At 35.3% G+C, this 12,615-nt stretch overlaps 1 protein-coding gene across 3 annotated transcripts in view; it reads right to left on the reverse strand.

Moving 5' to 3' along the window:
- Positions 1–340: 340 nt before the first annotated feature.
- Positions 341–12,615, reverse strand: part of LOC102579121 (kinesin-related protein 11-like) — a 15,186-nt gene continuing 2,911 nt past the window's right edge. For 2 of the 3 annotated variants that reach the window (XM_006352018.2, XM_015310769.1), the window contains exons 5-25: positions 12,496–12,561; positions 12,238–12,291; positions 11,866–11,925; positions 11,230–11,308; positions 11,071–11,138; positions 9,655–9,711; positions 9,472–9,576; positions 8,822–8,926; positions 8,515–8,622; positions 8,308–8,439; positions 7,957–8,139; positions 7,386–7,529; positions 6,680–6,820; positions 5,873–5,992; positions 5,732–5,782; positions 5,552–5,599; positions 5,270–5,416; positions 3,379–4,125; positions 1,122–1,251; positions 915–1,037; positions 341–833 (exon numbers count right to left, since the gene is read on the reverse strand). In XM_006352018.2, the coding sequence (XP_006352080.1) occupies positions 955–1,037; positions 1,122–1,251; positions 3,379–4,125; positions 5,270–5,416; positions 5,552–5,599; positions 5,732–5,782; positions 5,873–5,992; positions 6,680–6,820; positions 7,386–7,529; positions 7,957–8,139; positions 8,308–8,439; positions 8,515–8,622; positions 8,822–8,926; positions 9,472–9,576; positions 9,655–9,711; positions 11,071–11,138; positions 11,230–11,308; positions 11,866–11,925; positions 12,238–12,291; positions 12,496–12,561 (2,628 nt within the window). In that variant the 3' untranslated portion in view covers positions 341–833; positions 915–954. The remainder of the gene's footprint in view (positions 834–914; positions 1,038–1,121; positions 1,252–3,378; positions 4,126–5,269; positions 5,417–5,551; positions 5,600–5,731; positions 5,783–5,872; positions 5,993–6,679; positions 6,821–7,385; positions 7,530–7,956; positions 8,140–8,307; positions 8,440–8,514; positions 8,623–8,821; positions 8,927–9,471; positions 9,577–9,654; positions 9,712–11,070; positions 11,139–11,229; positions 11,309–11,865; positions 11,926–12,237; positions 12,292–12,495; positions 12,562–12,615) is intronic. The other variant, XM_015310768.1, reaches the window with a different exon arrangement.

Here is a 12,615-nt window from a genome sequence, read left to right on the forward strand (position 1 = left end):
TTAGTGCCTTTATCATATAATTTAAACTCAAGTACTAATGCAACTTTAGTCTTTAAATAAAAACAAAATCCTTTCCACTTTCACAGAATATAAATTAGACTATTCATCAAATATTCGTTAAATTTGTAGTCTCTCCCTATTCTCTGTAGGATTCAACTGTTACCTTTTTTGAGTTTACTGTATTTGCATATAATTACTATTACATTATCTTAAGGTGTAATTTTGAGTAAATCACCATCCTCACAAGCCACAAATGATATATCGAAACTATGAAAAGGGTCAAAATAGGAAAAACAAGCAGGAAAAAAGCCCCAAAAAGACCAAGAGTATCATTACATCATCCACCACTAAAACACATGTTCATGCTTTAATATGAAGAGAAAGAAAGTACCTGCAGTTAAAAACTTGGGGATATTTGTGTCACTACTAACCACCTCTAACAAATATCAAACTGCATGACATCTCAGCTAATCATTTACAATTACAACTTATACATCATCTAGCAACTTTTACTACAGACAACTGATATAGACGGTTAAAAACATATGCAAAAAAAATACAACATTAACATGACATTTTGTATTACACATCTGTTCTATACACTACATTTAAAGGTCAAGGAGATGGATCATATAGCAACTCCTTGAGAACTTCAGATTTACTAATTTGCATCACTTCCTCTGTTGCTTTGCGTCTTCTTGTTTGATGGTCCTTGGTTAAGTACATTGTAAAAATGATATAGCATTTGAATAGGGTAGCCGGAAATTTACATACAGTTGAACTAATAAAAGAATATAATAGAAAATGGCAAGTTGACAAGAATAAATGAACTCCTGCAGTAAAGAGAAGACAGAGAGTAAGAAATATTTTTCAGAATGTATGTGCACCATAGGGAGTAAAGTGTAAAGTCAAACCTTTTTGTGCACCATCATTCCATGCAATTGAAGTGCAAAGTCAAGTAAAAGCAAAAATCCTATCTACAATTTTTGTCCGACAGATTGGACACTCAATGCAAGCCAGGGAACAAGACTTGCACACTGCAATATTAAGACCGCGTCAGAACAGCCTATATAACATGAGAGCACAAATAATGGAAGCAAAGAATTAAAATAGCATCTTACAACAAAAATGTCGGCAAGGAAGAAGCATTGCAGCAGTAGGTGACTCAAAACACACTTTACATATATGTGAATTTGCATCACCATTGCCCAAGTGCCTGTGTTCTTTCTCCTTCATTTCTTGCATCCGGGCCTGGAGGTGCAAATGTAAAACATCACGGAAAACTCCCATATTTGGAGTCATTATGACACAGAAATAACAATAGTGAGCACCACCTTCTAGTAAACCGAAACAGTAAGATGTGATCCCTGAGTCTAGGGATGGCAAATGGGGCGGGACAGGGTGGGGAGGGGCAGGAAAAAACATCTATTGTAAGAACTTCAAATGAGGCAGGGCAGGGGGGCAGGTTGTTTTGGGCATTTGGCCCATTCTTTCATCTGACTATCTAACCTTTGTTGGTAGCTTACTAAATACTACCAATCATACAAGTTCACCAAAGAGATGGTGAATTCTATGGGTTTTAAGGGGGTGACGAACTTTGTCAATACTTATTTATTTTAGTGGAATCTATCAATCAATTTAACCCCCCTTAAAATACAAAGAAAAAATGCAGACAGGAAGAAGATGAACAAATTATTTTCCTTAAATACAAAGAAAAAAATGCAGACAGGAAGAGATGAACAAATTATTTTCCTTTATACCAAGGAAAATGCAGACAGGAAGAGATGAACAAATTATTTTCCTTTATACCAAGGAAAATGCAGACAGGAAGAGATGAACAAATTATTTTCCTTTATACCAAGGAAAATGCAGACAGGAAGAGATGAACAAATTATTTTCCTTTATACCAAGGAAAATGCAGACAGGAAGAGATGAACAAATTATTTTCCTTTATACCAAGGAAAATGCAGACAGGAAGAGATGAACAAATTATTTTCCTTTATACCAAGGTAACCAGAAGGGGCACTTTGGTTCACTCAACATACAAATATAAATTGGAAAACCATAAAATAATTGTATGAAAACAAAGATATTAGTGATAAATACATAATATTTAATGTGCATGTATAGAATGACATATATATTAGATATAAATTTTAAAAAAAGGACTGCAGACGCAATCAGGAAAACTGTTATATCGATCATATCACATAATGTTAAAAAGGAATGTGAGAGTATTAGTTAGTTGTTCTTCATGTGATGTGTTTTAATTCAATATTAGAATGCTGTTGTGTGATCAGTGCAAGGTCGGTAGTTTCACTATACTATAATGGGAATCTTCTGATTCTTGTCCAATACTCCCTCCGTTTCAAATTATGTGTCATGATGTATAAAAATAATTGTCTCAAATTATTTGTCATTTTAGAAGTTCAAGACAAAATTATTTGTTGTGTACTTAGTAGTAATTATTCATGAAGATTACGAACACCTCAATAGAGTAAATATTTTTAATGAAGAGAGATTATATTTTAAGATATAAATGAGGGTAAAATAGTCACACACAAAAGCTCCTAATTAATGTTTTCTTAAGGAGCGTGCAAAAGAGAAACACGACAAATAATTTAATTTAGCAGATATTGTATTCTAGATCAACTTCCACTGATTCAATAATAAAAGATAATATTGGAAAAATTAATAAAAGATTAAAACACAATACTCATCCTTTATGTTTAATAATAAGAAAAGCCAACAGTATTTGTAAATACCCAATCCTTTATGCTTTAAAAATTAAACAGTTCTTTTGTTAGAAAGATTAAAGCATTGAAAAGAATAGGACTAACAGTTAATAGGGGAGGGGGGCAGGCAGGTTAAAATTTTAGCAGGTCAAAGCTTGACCTGGCCCCTCCCTGCCCTGCCCCATTGACATCCCTATCCCCGACTCTTCATCCTATTTACATAAAACATACTTTCATAATGTAAAATACATTTGTTATATTTACAGAAAGTAGCACTCTATACAACTTTATCTGTCAAAATTAAATTTATTTGATTATTCAGCTTTTGTTAACTCTCCAGCATTATTTTCCCCAAAATACTTTCAAATTACCACTTTGATCTTCTTCCACAACTACCATTAGAATAAACAAGTATAAATAAACCATAACCCCGGTTTACAGAAGAAAGTTCCACACCAGAAAGTGAAGAATGTAGCTTACAGCTAAAATTCTCTCCCACTTTCGATTTTATGTAACATTTTACAAATGTTTACATAAAAGATAAACAACATCAGAAAGTTCAGATGAATGAGAAGGATATGTCAAACACTACATGCCAGACAACGGTGCAGATAACCGATCAGAAAAGGACAAGCTTAATTACCTTCAAGCGGGCAACCAGAGGTTCTTCCTTCAGAATCTCAGCAGCTGCATTTGTATGAACCCCGTCTTGGCTAACATCAGGGATGAGGTCCTTGTTGTCACCAACATTAATTTCTGGATTCATCATATTGCCTTCTCCGCCTAATTGCCAGTCAGCTGCCAGTTTCAAATCTTGCCTAGCACTATTCTCTTTCTTTAGTTGAGCAACAAGCACCCACATATTTGCCAAATCATTTTCCAAAGAAGCCTCCCTTTTCTTTCCCTCCTCTACTTTTTTCCTGCACTCATCTTCCACAATCTCCTTGTCAGCCAACGCAGCCTCAAGAACTGCTTCACGTTGTTTTCTTGCTAACAACTCCCTCTTTAGATCTTCAGGATCTAGGTCCCACGTGTCGAAGTCATCATGAATCACTCCTGAAACTTCACTTACTCGGCCAGAAACCCGGCCTCTACGCCCTGGTCTTATGTTTTCACCATGCTTTCTGCTACTAACGTTACCAGCTTGTGCATTGGAACTCCTAGAACTCGACATCTCTCGAGCAGCCAACAATTCTTTCTCCAGTTTCGCATTCTGTAATGAGAGCTTTGTGACTTCAGCAGCTAAATTTTTCAGTTCAACAGCAGCAGCAGATGCTAATTCTTTTGCGTATGAAGCTTCCTCTGACAATTTCTGGTTTTGCACATGCAGCCCACTGTTCTCCTCCGCAAGCTGAATATGTTCCAGCTTTAGCTTGTCATTCTCAACATCCTGCTCAAATTGCAAAACATATTAGAACCATGATATGAATTCAAATAAAGCATGTACAACCACATTAATGTTCCTGTACAATCATGAAGGTCATTAAGCAAAGGGTCTCGAGATTTAGCCTGATAATTGGGGATAATCGAAGCCATAGAAGTCAAAAGGTTAACACAGATTCATGGCAACTTTTATTTTCATTAAATACTGAAAACATAAGAACTTAAAATACCAATTCATTCTCAAAAATAAACCTTAAATGCCAACTTCATCAGGAAAACAAAAACTACAGAAAGTCAATCACAACAAAAATAATGTGTTTAGGCGACATGCATTGGATTGTTTTGAAGCAAAAACTTGAGTCTCAGAACAGCTAACAATGTCAAAGTGAGAAAGGTAAAGCTTGATACATTAACTTAGGATAAAGAGAAGGGAGAGAATAGGCCCACTCATCAAATCCATTAATCAAATCATTTAAATTCCTTAGTTGGAGAAATTTTAAACTACTCCCTGCGTTTCAAAAAGAATGACCTCATTTCCTTTTTAGTCTGTTTCGAAAAGAATGACCTCTTTCCTTTTTTGGTAACATTTTAATTTCAGCTTTCCACATAGCATGTTTAAGGCCACAAGATTAAAGGGCAATTTTGTACATTTGACATAACTTTAATTTAGGACCACAAGATTCAAAAATCTTCTTTGCTTTCTTAAACTCCGTGCCAAGTCAAACCAAACCACTCTTTTTGAAACAGAGGGAGTACTTATTATTCTGAAACATATTACAACAGGTTCTTTTCAATACTAAAATCCATCAACTTGGATAACACAGGTTTCTTCTTTCTTCTGTTTTAGTCGAACTTGTATAAAAGAACATTTCTTAAACCTTCATATAGTCCTTGAATTCCTCTTATGTTTTATTTAAAACCAAGGCATGATGCACTCTGCACCATGTATTTAAACCTCAGAGGTAATCAGGCTATACTTGCTCCTGAGAAACCCCCACCCCAAGGAAAGCCATAACCAATTATTATTCTTTTGTAGAAGATAAAAGATCCTCTGTTCATCAGATCAATAACTACCATCAAAAGTTACTATCCACCTCAAGAACTCAAGATGCAGACCAATATGTCAGTGGACAGAAGGTTCTTAAAATCACCTGGGACTGAATTTTCCTTCTAAGCTCATCAATATATTCATCAGATACACATCTTTCTGATGAGGGATACGCTTGTTCTGCCTTGAATGCAGCTAAGTGCTGTTCAAGACGACAAATCTTTTCTTGTAGTTCCTTGTTCTCTAAGCACTGAAAACAACATAACAGCCAAATTATGCCTAGGAACTACAATAAGCTACTCATTATAAAATGAATAGGGAAAGGTCAATAATATTTAGCAACTAGGTTATTCCATTTGCAACAAGATATAATGCCTTGTTTGACCTTGTTCAGCAGCTGTTCCTGGAGAATCCGATTATCTGCAGATTTGATCTGCATCACAAGATCAAATTGTAAACAACTTAATCCAAAAAAATAGATGGTTACAAGCTTGTAACAAGAATGAGACTTCTTAGATTTTTTTTGTTTAAGTGTACTTGACTGAGCTTTTATAGGGTAACCAACCTCAAGCTCAAAACTCTGCTCACTACATTGTGTCATCAATTTCATCAAAGTCTGTCAAAGATAGTAATATGAGACAAAGTACAGACCACGTAAGAGGTGGAGATATGTCCATGACAGTAGAAAAGGTTAACATGACATCACCTGCTGCATTTCGACGAAGGATGCATTTGCAACAGATGCTTTACCACTTTCAACAATATGTTGTTCCAACATCCTCATTTGCTTTCTCTTTTCTTGAATTTCACACTCTAAATTTTGAATCTGTCATAAGAATTCAGAACTACAATAAGTCCAGACTCCAGATACAAAAAAATACATCTACTGAAAGGATTGAATGAAAATATTGTCTCCATGTGCTTCAGACAGCTGTAATTGCACAAGGAAGAAGCAAAATAGTCAGAATGAACAAATTGCTACATCTTGTGGTGGGTCGTCAAGCATTCAAGATCCTAGGAACTTTTTTTTTTTACAACCGTGGTGTCTGGGCCAGCTTGCATGCACCGACTAGTTCCACGTGATACCTTTCACCTTGCACCAGCAACCCACCAAGGCGACGACAGATGGAAAGAAATCACCTAGTGTTTTTGTCTCTATAGGGATTTGAACTTGTAGGATCCTAAGAACTTTAAAGATCAAAGAGACCCCATTGTTACTAGTGACGCTTCTAGATTTGACTATGTTCCACAGCTGAAACACTAATATATACACATGACTTTCTGAAAAGCATCATTGACAAATTCATTAAAGTTTTTCTAAACATCAGAACATTGAAGACCTTACAAGAGATGCAGAATGCAGAACCTAGTGATATCACATTCTAATTTCTATAAGTGACTCGACAAATCGTTTAGTCCGAGCAGGAAAAGCACTCATAAAATTATCAGTCTCATTACAACTAGACCAGCAAATTGTTATAAACATTTGAGTCCAGAAAGACAAAAGAGTTACTTGTGTTTGCGAACTCTCGGGGTCATTAACAGACTGCTCAACCAGGCGTTTCAAAGTACTGGTGCTGAAGGCAATCTCTCCAGCAAGCATCTTGACTTGTTCAACTAGGAGGTCCATCTGATCTGACATTGAAATTCCTTCCTATAATCAAATAAAAAGACAATCAAATTAAGAAAAGAAAACAAAAATCAAAACCTGATAAACGAGTAAAGGGCAATAATGTTGCACCTTTTCCTAGAAGCTTTACTATCTAAACACACTACAGAATTCACTGAAAGCTTTACTATCTAAGCCCCATTCAAACATCAGAGGTACAGGAAACTCAAATCTGCATGTGCAATACTGGACTTGGAAGTAAATGTAGTATAGCTATTGGAATTAATTAACTATGAGCTTGCTGAGTATTTCGGCATTCTAACTTCTTAATTCACGAGGAATATAAATGCAGACACATCAAATTCTGCAGAAAGACAAGACCTCAGAAAGCACTCGCAGTAAACTTCACAACATAAAGCTTAAGTGACAAACTAACATCATATGTTTATGACAAATCTTTCAAATCCACCAGAGCATTAAGATTAGCAATATTAAGAATCACTGTGGTAGTCTTCTCCACTTAAAGGTTTTAAGAATGTGAAATTTAGAGAGGTAAAGACCTATGGGAAGTTTTAAACCACAGGAAGAAAACAATGATATATTCACCCACCTGAGCTGATTCAGTGATTGCATTCCCAACCTGAGATATATCATCATTCCACTTGCTAGAAGATCTTCTGTGTTTGGGATCAGAAGTATCTGCTGAAGGGTCTTTCTGATTCTCGCCATCTATAAGCATAGAACTATCCATCTTCTGATGGAAGAGTAGGGGGAATAAGGATAGAAGATCAATACACAGAAAAAGATATTTTATCCTAGATAACATATCATATAATCTGCAAGAAAAGAATAATGTGTAATATAGCTATTCCTTAAATACTTTGAATTTGAGAAAAGAATAAAAAGAATAAAAATGAGAAAGAGTACTTTTACTTCCCTGAAATAGAGGGACAGCATTAAACTGGTAAAACAGATGAAAGAAGAAAATTAGTGCATGCTAAGTGAAACTATATGTAGTACCTAACCAAGCTATCGGCCAAAAGTCTTGTGAAAATCAGAAAGTATGATGCATCTTCAAGATTTAATCGAGGATAGGATTCAGAGACCATCTACCAATGTACTTGAGTGGCAAAGAACAGCATAAAGAAACAGAAGTCATGATGAAAGGAAGAGCAGCTTACATCATCTTCAGGAGGAGAATGGCTCCTCTGATGCCCAGCAACATCACCCAAATACCCAGGGATTGAATTCTTTGAAGAAACAAGGATCAGTTTAGTTAGCCTCTGTATCCGGCTCATTAAAGCTGCCTTGGCTTCCTCCTCCTCTTCCAATCTTGATTGCATTTTCACTTGCCCTTCTTCTAACTGCAAAGGACCATGAATAAGTTATAAGCCCCAGAACCCAATTACAGCCAAAATTCTAATCCCCAAATGCTTATAAAGCAGAGATGTCTTTAAGCATATAGTTAGTTGAGCACACATTTCAGATCTTTAGCGGTAGACAGACTTCACATATGTAGCTTGAAAAGTTACCTGCTGTTTCAAAGTCATAAGTTCTACAGGATTAACACCAATAAGCATCCCACTTCTTAGTTGATCAAGCTCTTCTTTGAGACATGATATTTCCCTTTGATATTTCTTAATCAGGGATTTCTCATCAATAATCTGAAAGAGAGAGATATCAAGCTTCATCCTTCACAACTCCAATTCCACAACATTTAAATAACAAACAGAGCAAACCTTGTTGCGTGATGCATAAATCTCCACACGTTTAGCCCTGCTTGCAAACTTCAGTGTATTGTGTGTTTCCTCCATATTGCTTGATGCAGGAGTAACAGTACATATGAGCTACAGAAGACATGAAAAAGAGGTGAATTAGACCTATCTGTAATCTCCTTAGGTCTTATCAAGCAACAGGGGTATCAGGTGAGAACAGATGAAACGAATTTAGAAGTAAAAGATGCATATCAAATAAAGCATTACAGCTGAATAAAGATAAGAAAGGTCAATGAAATGGAAATGTATTGTATATCTTCATCATACTCACAGACACATGTCCATGCCCACTCAGTGAAGTCTGGAGCAGCCGAGTAAGTTTAGAATCCCGATAAGGAACATGAGATGACTTCCCTTCACTCAATTTTCCAATGACCTATGCATGATTGCAGAATCAAGGTGTCAAACTGAAACTGAATAAACGTATAAAAATCTACTCTACTCGTCAGCTAGCCCCAATGCAAAATAATGATAGATCATGAGCATAAATTATTATTTTTTGAGATTGTAGATCATGAGCATAAATAATTTGTTGAAAGACAAGAGAAATGATTTAGTTATTGTTAGAACATTAGATTCATTTCATGTGTTTAGGTTAGTCGAATAGAATATTCTTTCTAGTTCCGTCACAATTAGGAATCTAGATATTTAGGTAATTTCCTCGTTTCATTTAGTCTCAATTTGCCTTATTTCTCACAGCCTCAACTCCTCCATGTGGAGCCCTCTTATTGTCTACAACCAATTCAATAGAGTCTTCTCTCTTCTTTTTATTTTTATTTTTTGTGATGAAAACCTTTAGTCTTTTCTCTCTTTTTTTCCTTCTATTTTTCAGATAATTGAGATATCACAACAGAGGGTAATATGCAACAGTTATAACAAAACTACATAGAGACCATTAACCACTGATGGTTTAGTACTTACAGTTCCAAGAGTCAGAAGACTTTTGTTGATATATGATCCTTCCTTTCTCCGCAATCCCGTTGTTTCAGTTTTAGAACTCTCAGATCCAGCTAAATCAATCAAGTTCTAATGGGAAAAGCAAAAACATTAGATGCTATGATGCACTGTTGTTTAATACAGAACACACAAAGCCAGTAGCCATACAAGCTGCGAGAAGACCACTCCATCATATTCGTCTCCATGAGCACTACTTTCAATCATCTGCACAATGTGTAATAATGTAGACAATGAGAGATGATTACCAAAAGTAGCAAATATAACAATTAAAATGTCTACACTAGAAGGAAGATAAAACCAAAGTATTTAGCTATTTGGTCCAAATTCAGTAGCAGTTACAGATTGAAGCTTTTTTTTTTTTAAATAAAAAAAAAGCAGTTACAGATTGAAGACTAAATATCAGCAATCAAGATAATAACCACATCACTGCTTTCAAGAAAGCAATGTCACAAGGAATGGACCAAACATAATTGACAGTTTTCAATAAGGCATAATTGACAGTTTATCCAACGTAGCATTCACGGAACAAAAAAGAAACTAGTTACTGCTCCAACAGTTTTTCATCCAATATTCTAATAGTGCTAATTGGATAAATGAACCTGCAACACACAGTTGAATCCCATAATCCCATTTCAGCAGAAGTTTCTTCCCAACACTGTTCCGGGATTTGATGTTATAGGAAAGTTATTCTCATTAGTTCTTTACAGATATTCAAGTTTATATAATGTTAAACAATGAATAAATAAGACAAATAAGAAAATTATATATTTTGGGGATGATTTTGAAGGTCTTCAACAAGAGTTTCTCATGCAACTTTCTAAGAATTGGCAGATTCTTTTATTATCATGAAACTTGGAAAACAAACATATTTTGAGATTATGCAGAGGAACAAAATTATGTGGGTTGACAGATTAGTCACCCTGCAAAATCAATGAAGTCGCAATAAGACATTGTCTAGTTCAAACTTCCGTTGTTTTTTGATAACCAAAATCTCAACCTTCCACAATTCCATCTCCAATTCTAAACAAAAGAAGGCATTTTCCATCCCAATGGAATAAAAGTTATCACACAAAGTTGACACTTAAAAAACAACAAGAAAAATAAAATGGAGCATTCTATTGAAGCACTAAAAGTTTTATAGGTCTATCATTCAACGCTGCGAAATGGCAATTTACATATATATATATGGTTAGCAATTTAGGCTCGGAAACAGTCTCTCTACCTCCACGAGGTAGGGGTAAGGTCTGCATACACTCTACCCACCCCAGACCCTCTTGTGGGACTACACTGAGTATGTTATTGTTGTATGGTTAACAATTTAGGTATCATTTGCTCTGGATATCAGCTATTATCCAGTCTATCTTTTCAACAAAAATTGAAAGAAACCCAAGTTTACTAGAAAGAGTGACCCAATAGACCAGTAGGTCAAATTCTCCCATCTTATGGAAAGTTATCTATAATTACACACAGCAGCTTGCATTCCTTTAAAAATTAAGTGCATGACATAGAAGTTTCTGGTTGCAATAAACAATACATAACAATGAACCATCATACTATACTCACCAAGGTAAATATTGTGTGACTACGGCTACTAAACAAGTTGAAATTGTTTGAACCAACGTGTCGATGCTCTGGAATAGGCAAATGGTAATCAATATTAATATAGGTAACAAGAACCATGGCTATCAACAAAGACAGACCTGAATAGCTTACACCAATTACCTTCCCCTGCAGCAATGAAAGAAAGTGCATGCCCAGGTGACAAAACAACTTCTTCCTTTATACCTTCAACATAAGTACCCTGCACATACATTGCATGTACAAAGAATCAAGCACTACAGAGCAACATATAAAGTCAGGACTTTGGAAAGCAACATTAATATCTCTAATATAGATAGAAGAACTTCACCAGAAACATCAGGGTTTGGTCCGAGGCTATCAGACATAGGACTTGTAGAATTTGAAATAACATGTGAGGAAATCAATGATCTCAACCTTTTAAGCACTTCAAACTTAATATGCTAGCTTCTACTTCTTATTTATTACTTCGGAGAAATAAAGAGGGTAGTCATATTGAATTGATATCATATATAAATCTCAAACATATATGACGTGCTGGGAGACAAGTTTCTTGATAATTTTCTATGATTTCTCGGAAACGATCATCTGTAGGAGTACTTTGCTATTTTCTCTTCCTGAATCATTCTCATCTTCAAATACAAACATCAAAGGAAAGAGATCAAACTACCAAAAATAACTCCTGGAACAGGTCCTTTTTTTAAACAAAGGAAAAACTATTGCTCAATAATCCTGCAATTTCCCTGAACAACAACAACTAGTACTATTAGCAACCAATACCTGGTTATCTTCCCTGACACGCAGATTCTGGCCAGTTGGATCCAGCAAGTCATTGATAACCTGGCATCATAACCATGACGAGCATGCACACCAACTCAAGTTAATATTTGATACGAGAAATTAAACAAGTATGCCGCAGATAAAAGCATACAGAGAGATGATAAATCTACTTCAGAAATCATTTCACAGTGTATATCAGCTGTCTTTTATGTTACAGGAAGAAGGGAATCATAAATTTCACCAACACTCTAAAGATGGATACAGCCTCTGTAACAAAGGATACTCTTTCAGTACAATTAATCTTTAATCTTTCTAGTTCAGTGCCACTTTCATCATATTTATAAGTATATGGCTAATGTGCACGATACTAACCTCATTATAGATTTCAAGATATGATACGCGAAGTAAGAACTCGCATCCAGGAGTCTGCAAGACAATTTTTAAGATTAGTCACACTTTCTGTTTGAACAAGTAAGAGTAAGTCACGCTTTCATAAAGGCATTCTAGAATTTTAAACAAGAATTGCTATCAAGCTTGAATAAAAGTGAAGAAAGGCATGTGCCTTAGAGTCATGCTTGAAGAGAAGCGTGGATCAAAATTTTAGTGAACATGTAATTTAAGCTGACTTACATCTTGAATGATGCTAAAAACATCCTTTATCGCCAACGGAATTATACCTGGAGAAATATGATCTCCCTGTAGGAACCAATATCTTAAATTAATATGGTGATAAAGAAAACTTTTGGTTGA

This window comes from Solanum tuberosum, unplaced genomic scaffold (assembly GCF_000226075.1).
Source record: "Solanum tuberosum cultivar DM 1-3 516 R44 unplaced genomic scaffold, SolTub_3.0 scf00137, whole genome shotgun sequence".
NCBI classification, from domain to species: Eukaryota; Viridiplantae; Streptophyta; class Magnoliopsida; order Solanales; family Solanaceae; genus Solanum; species Solanum tuberosum.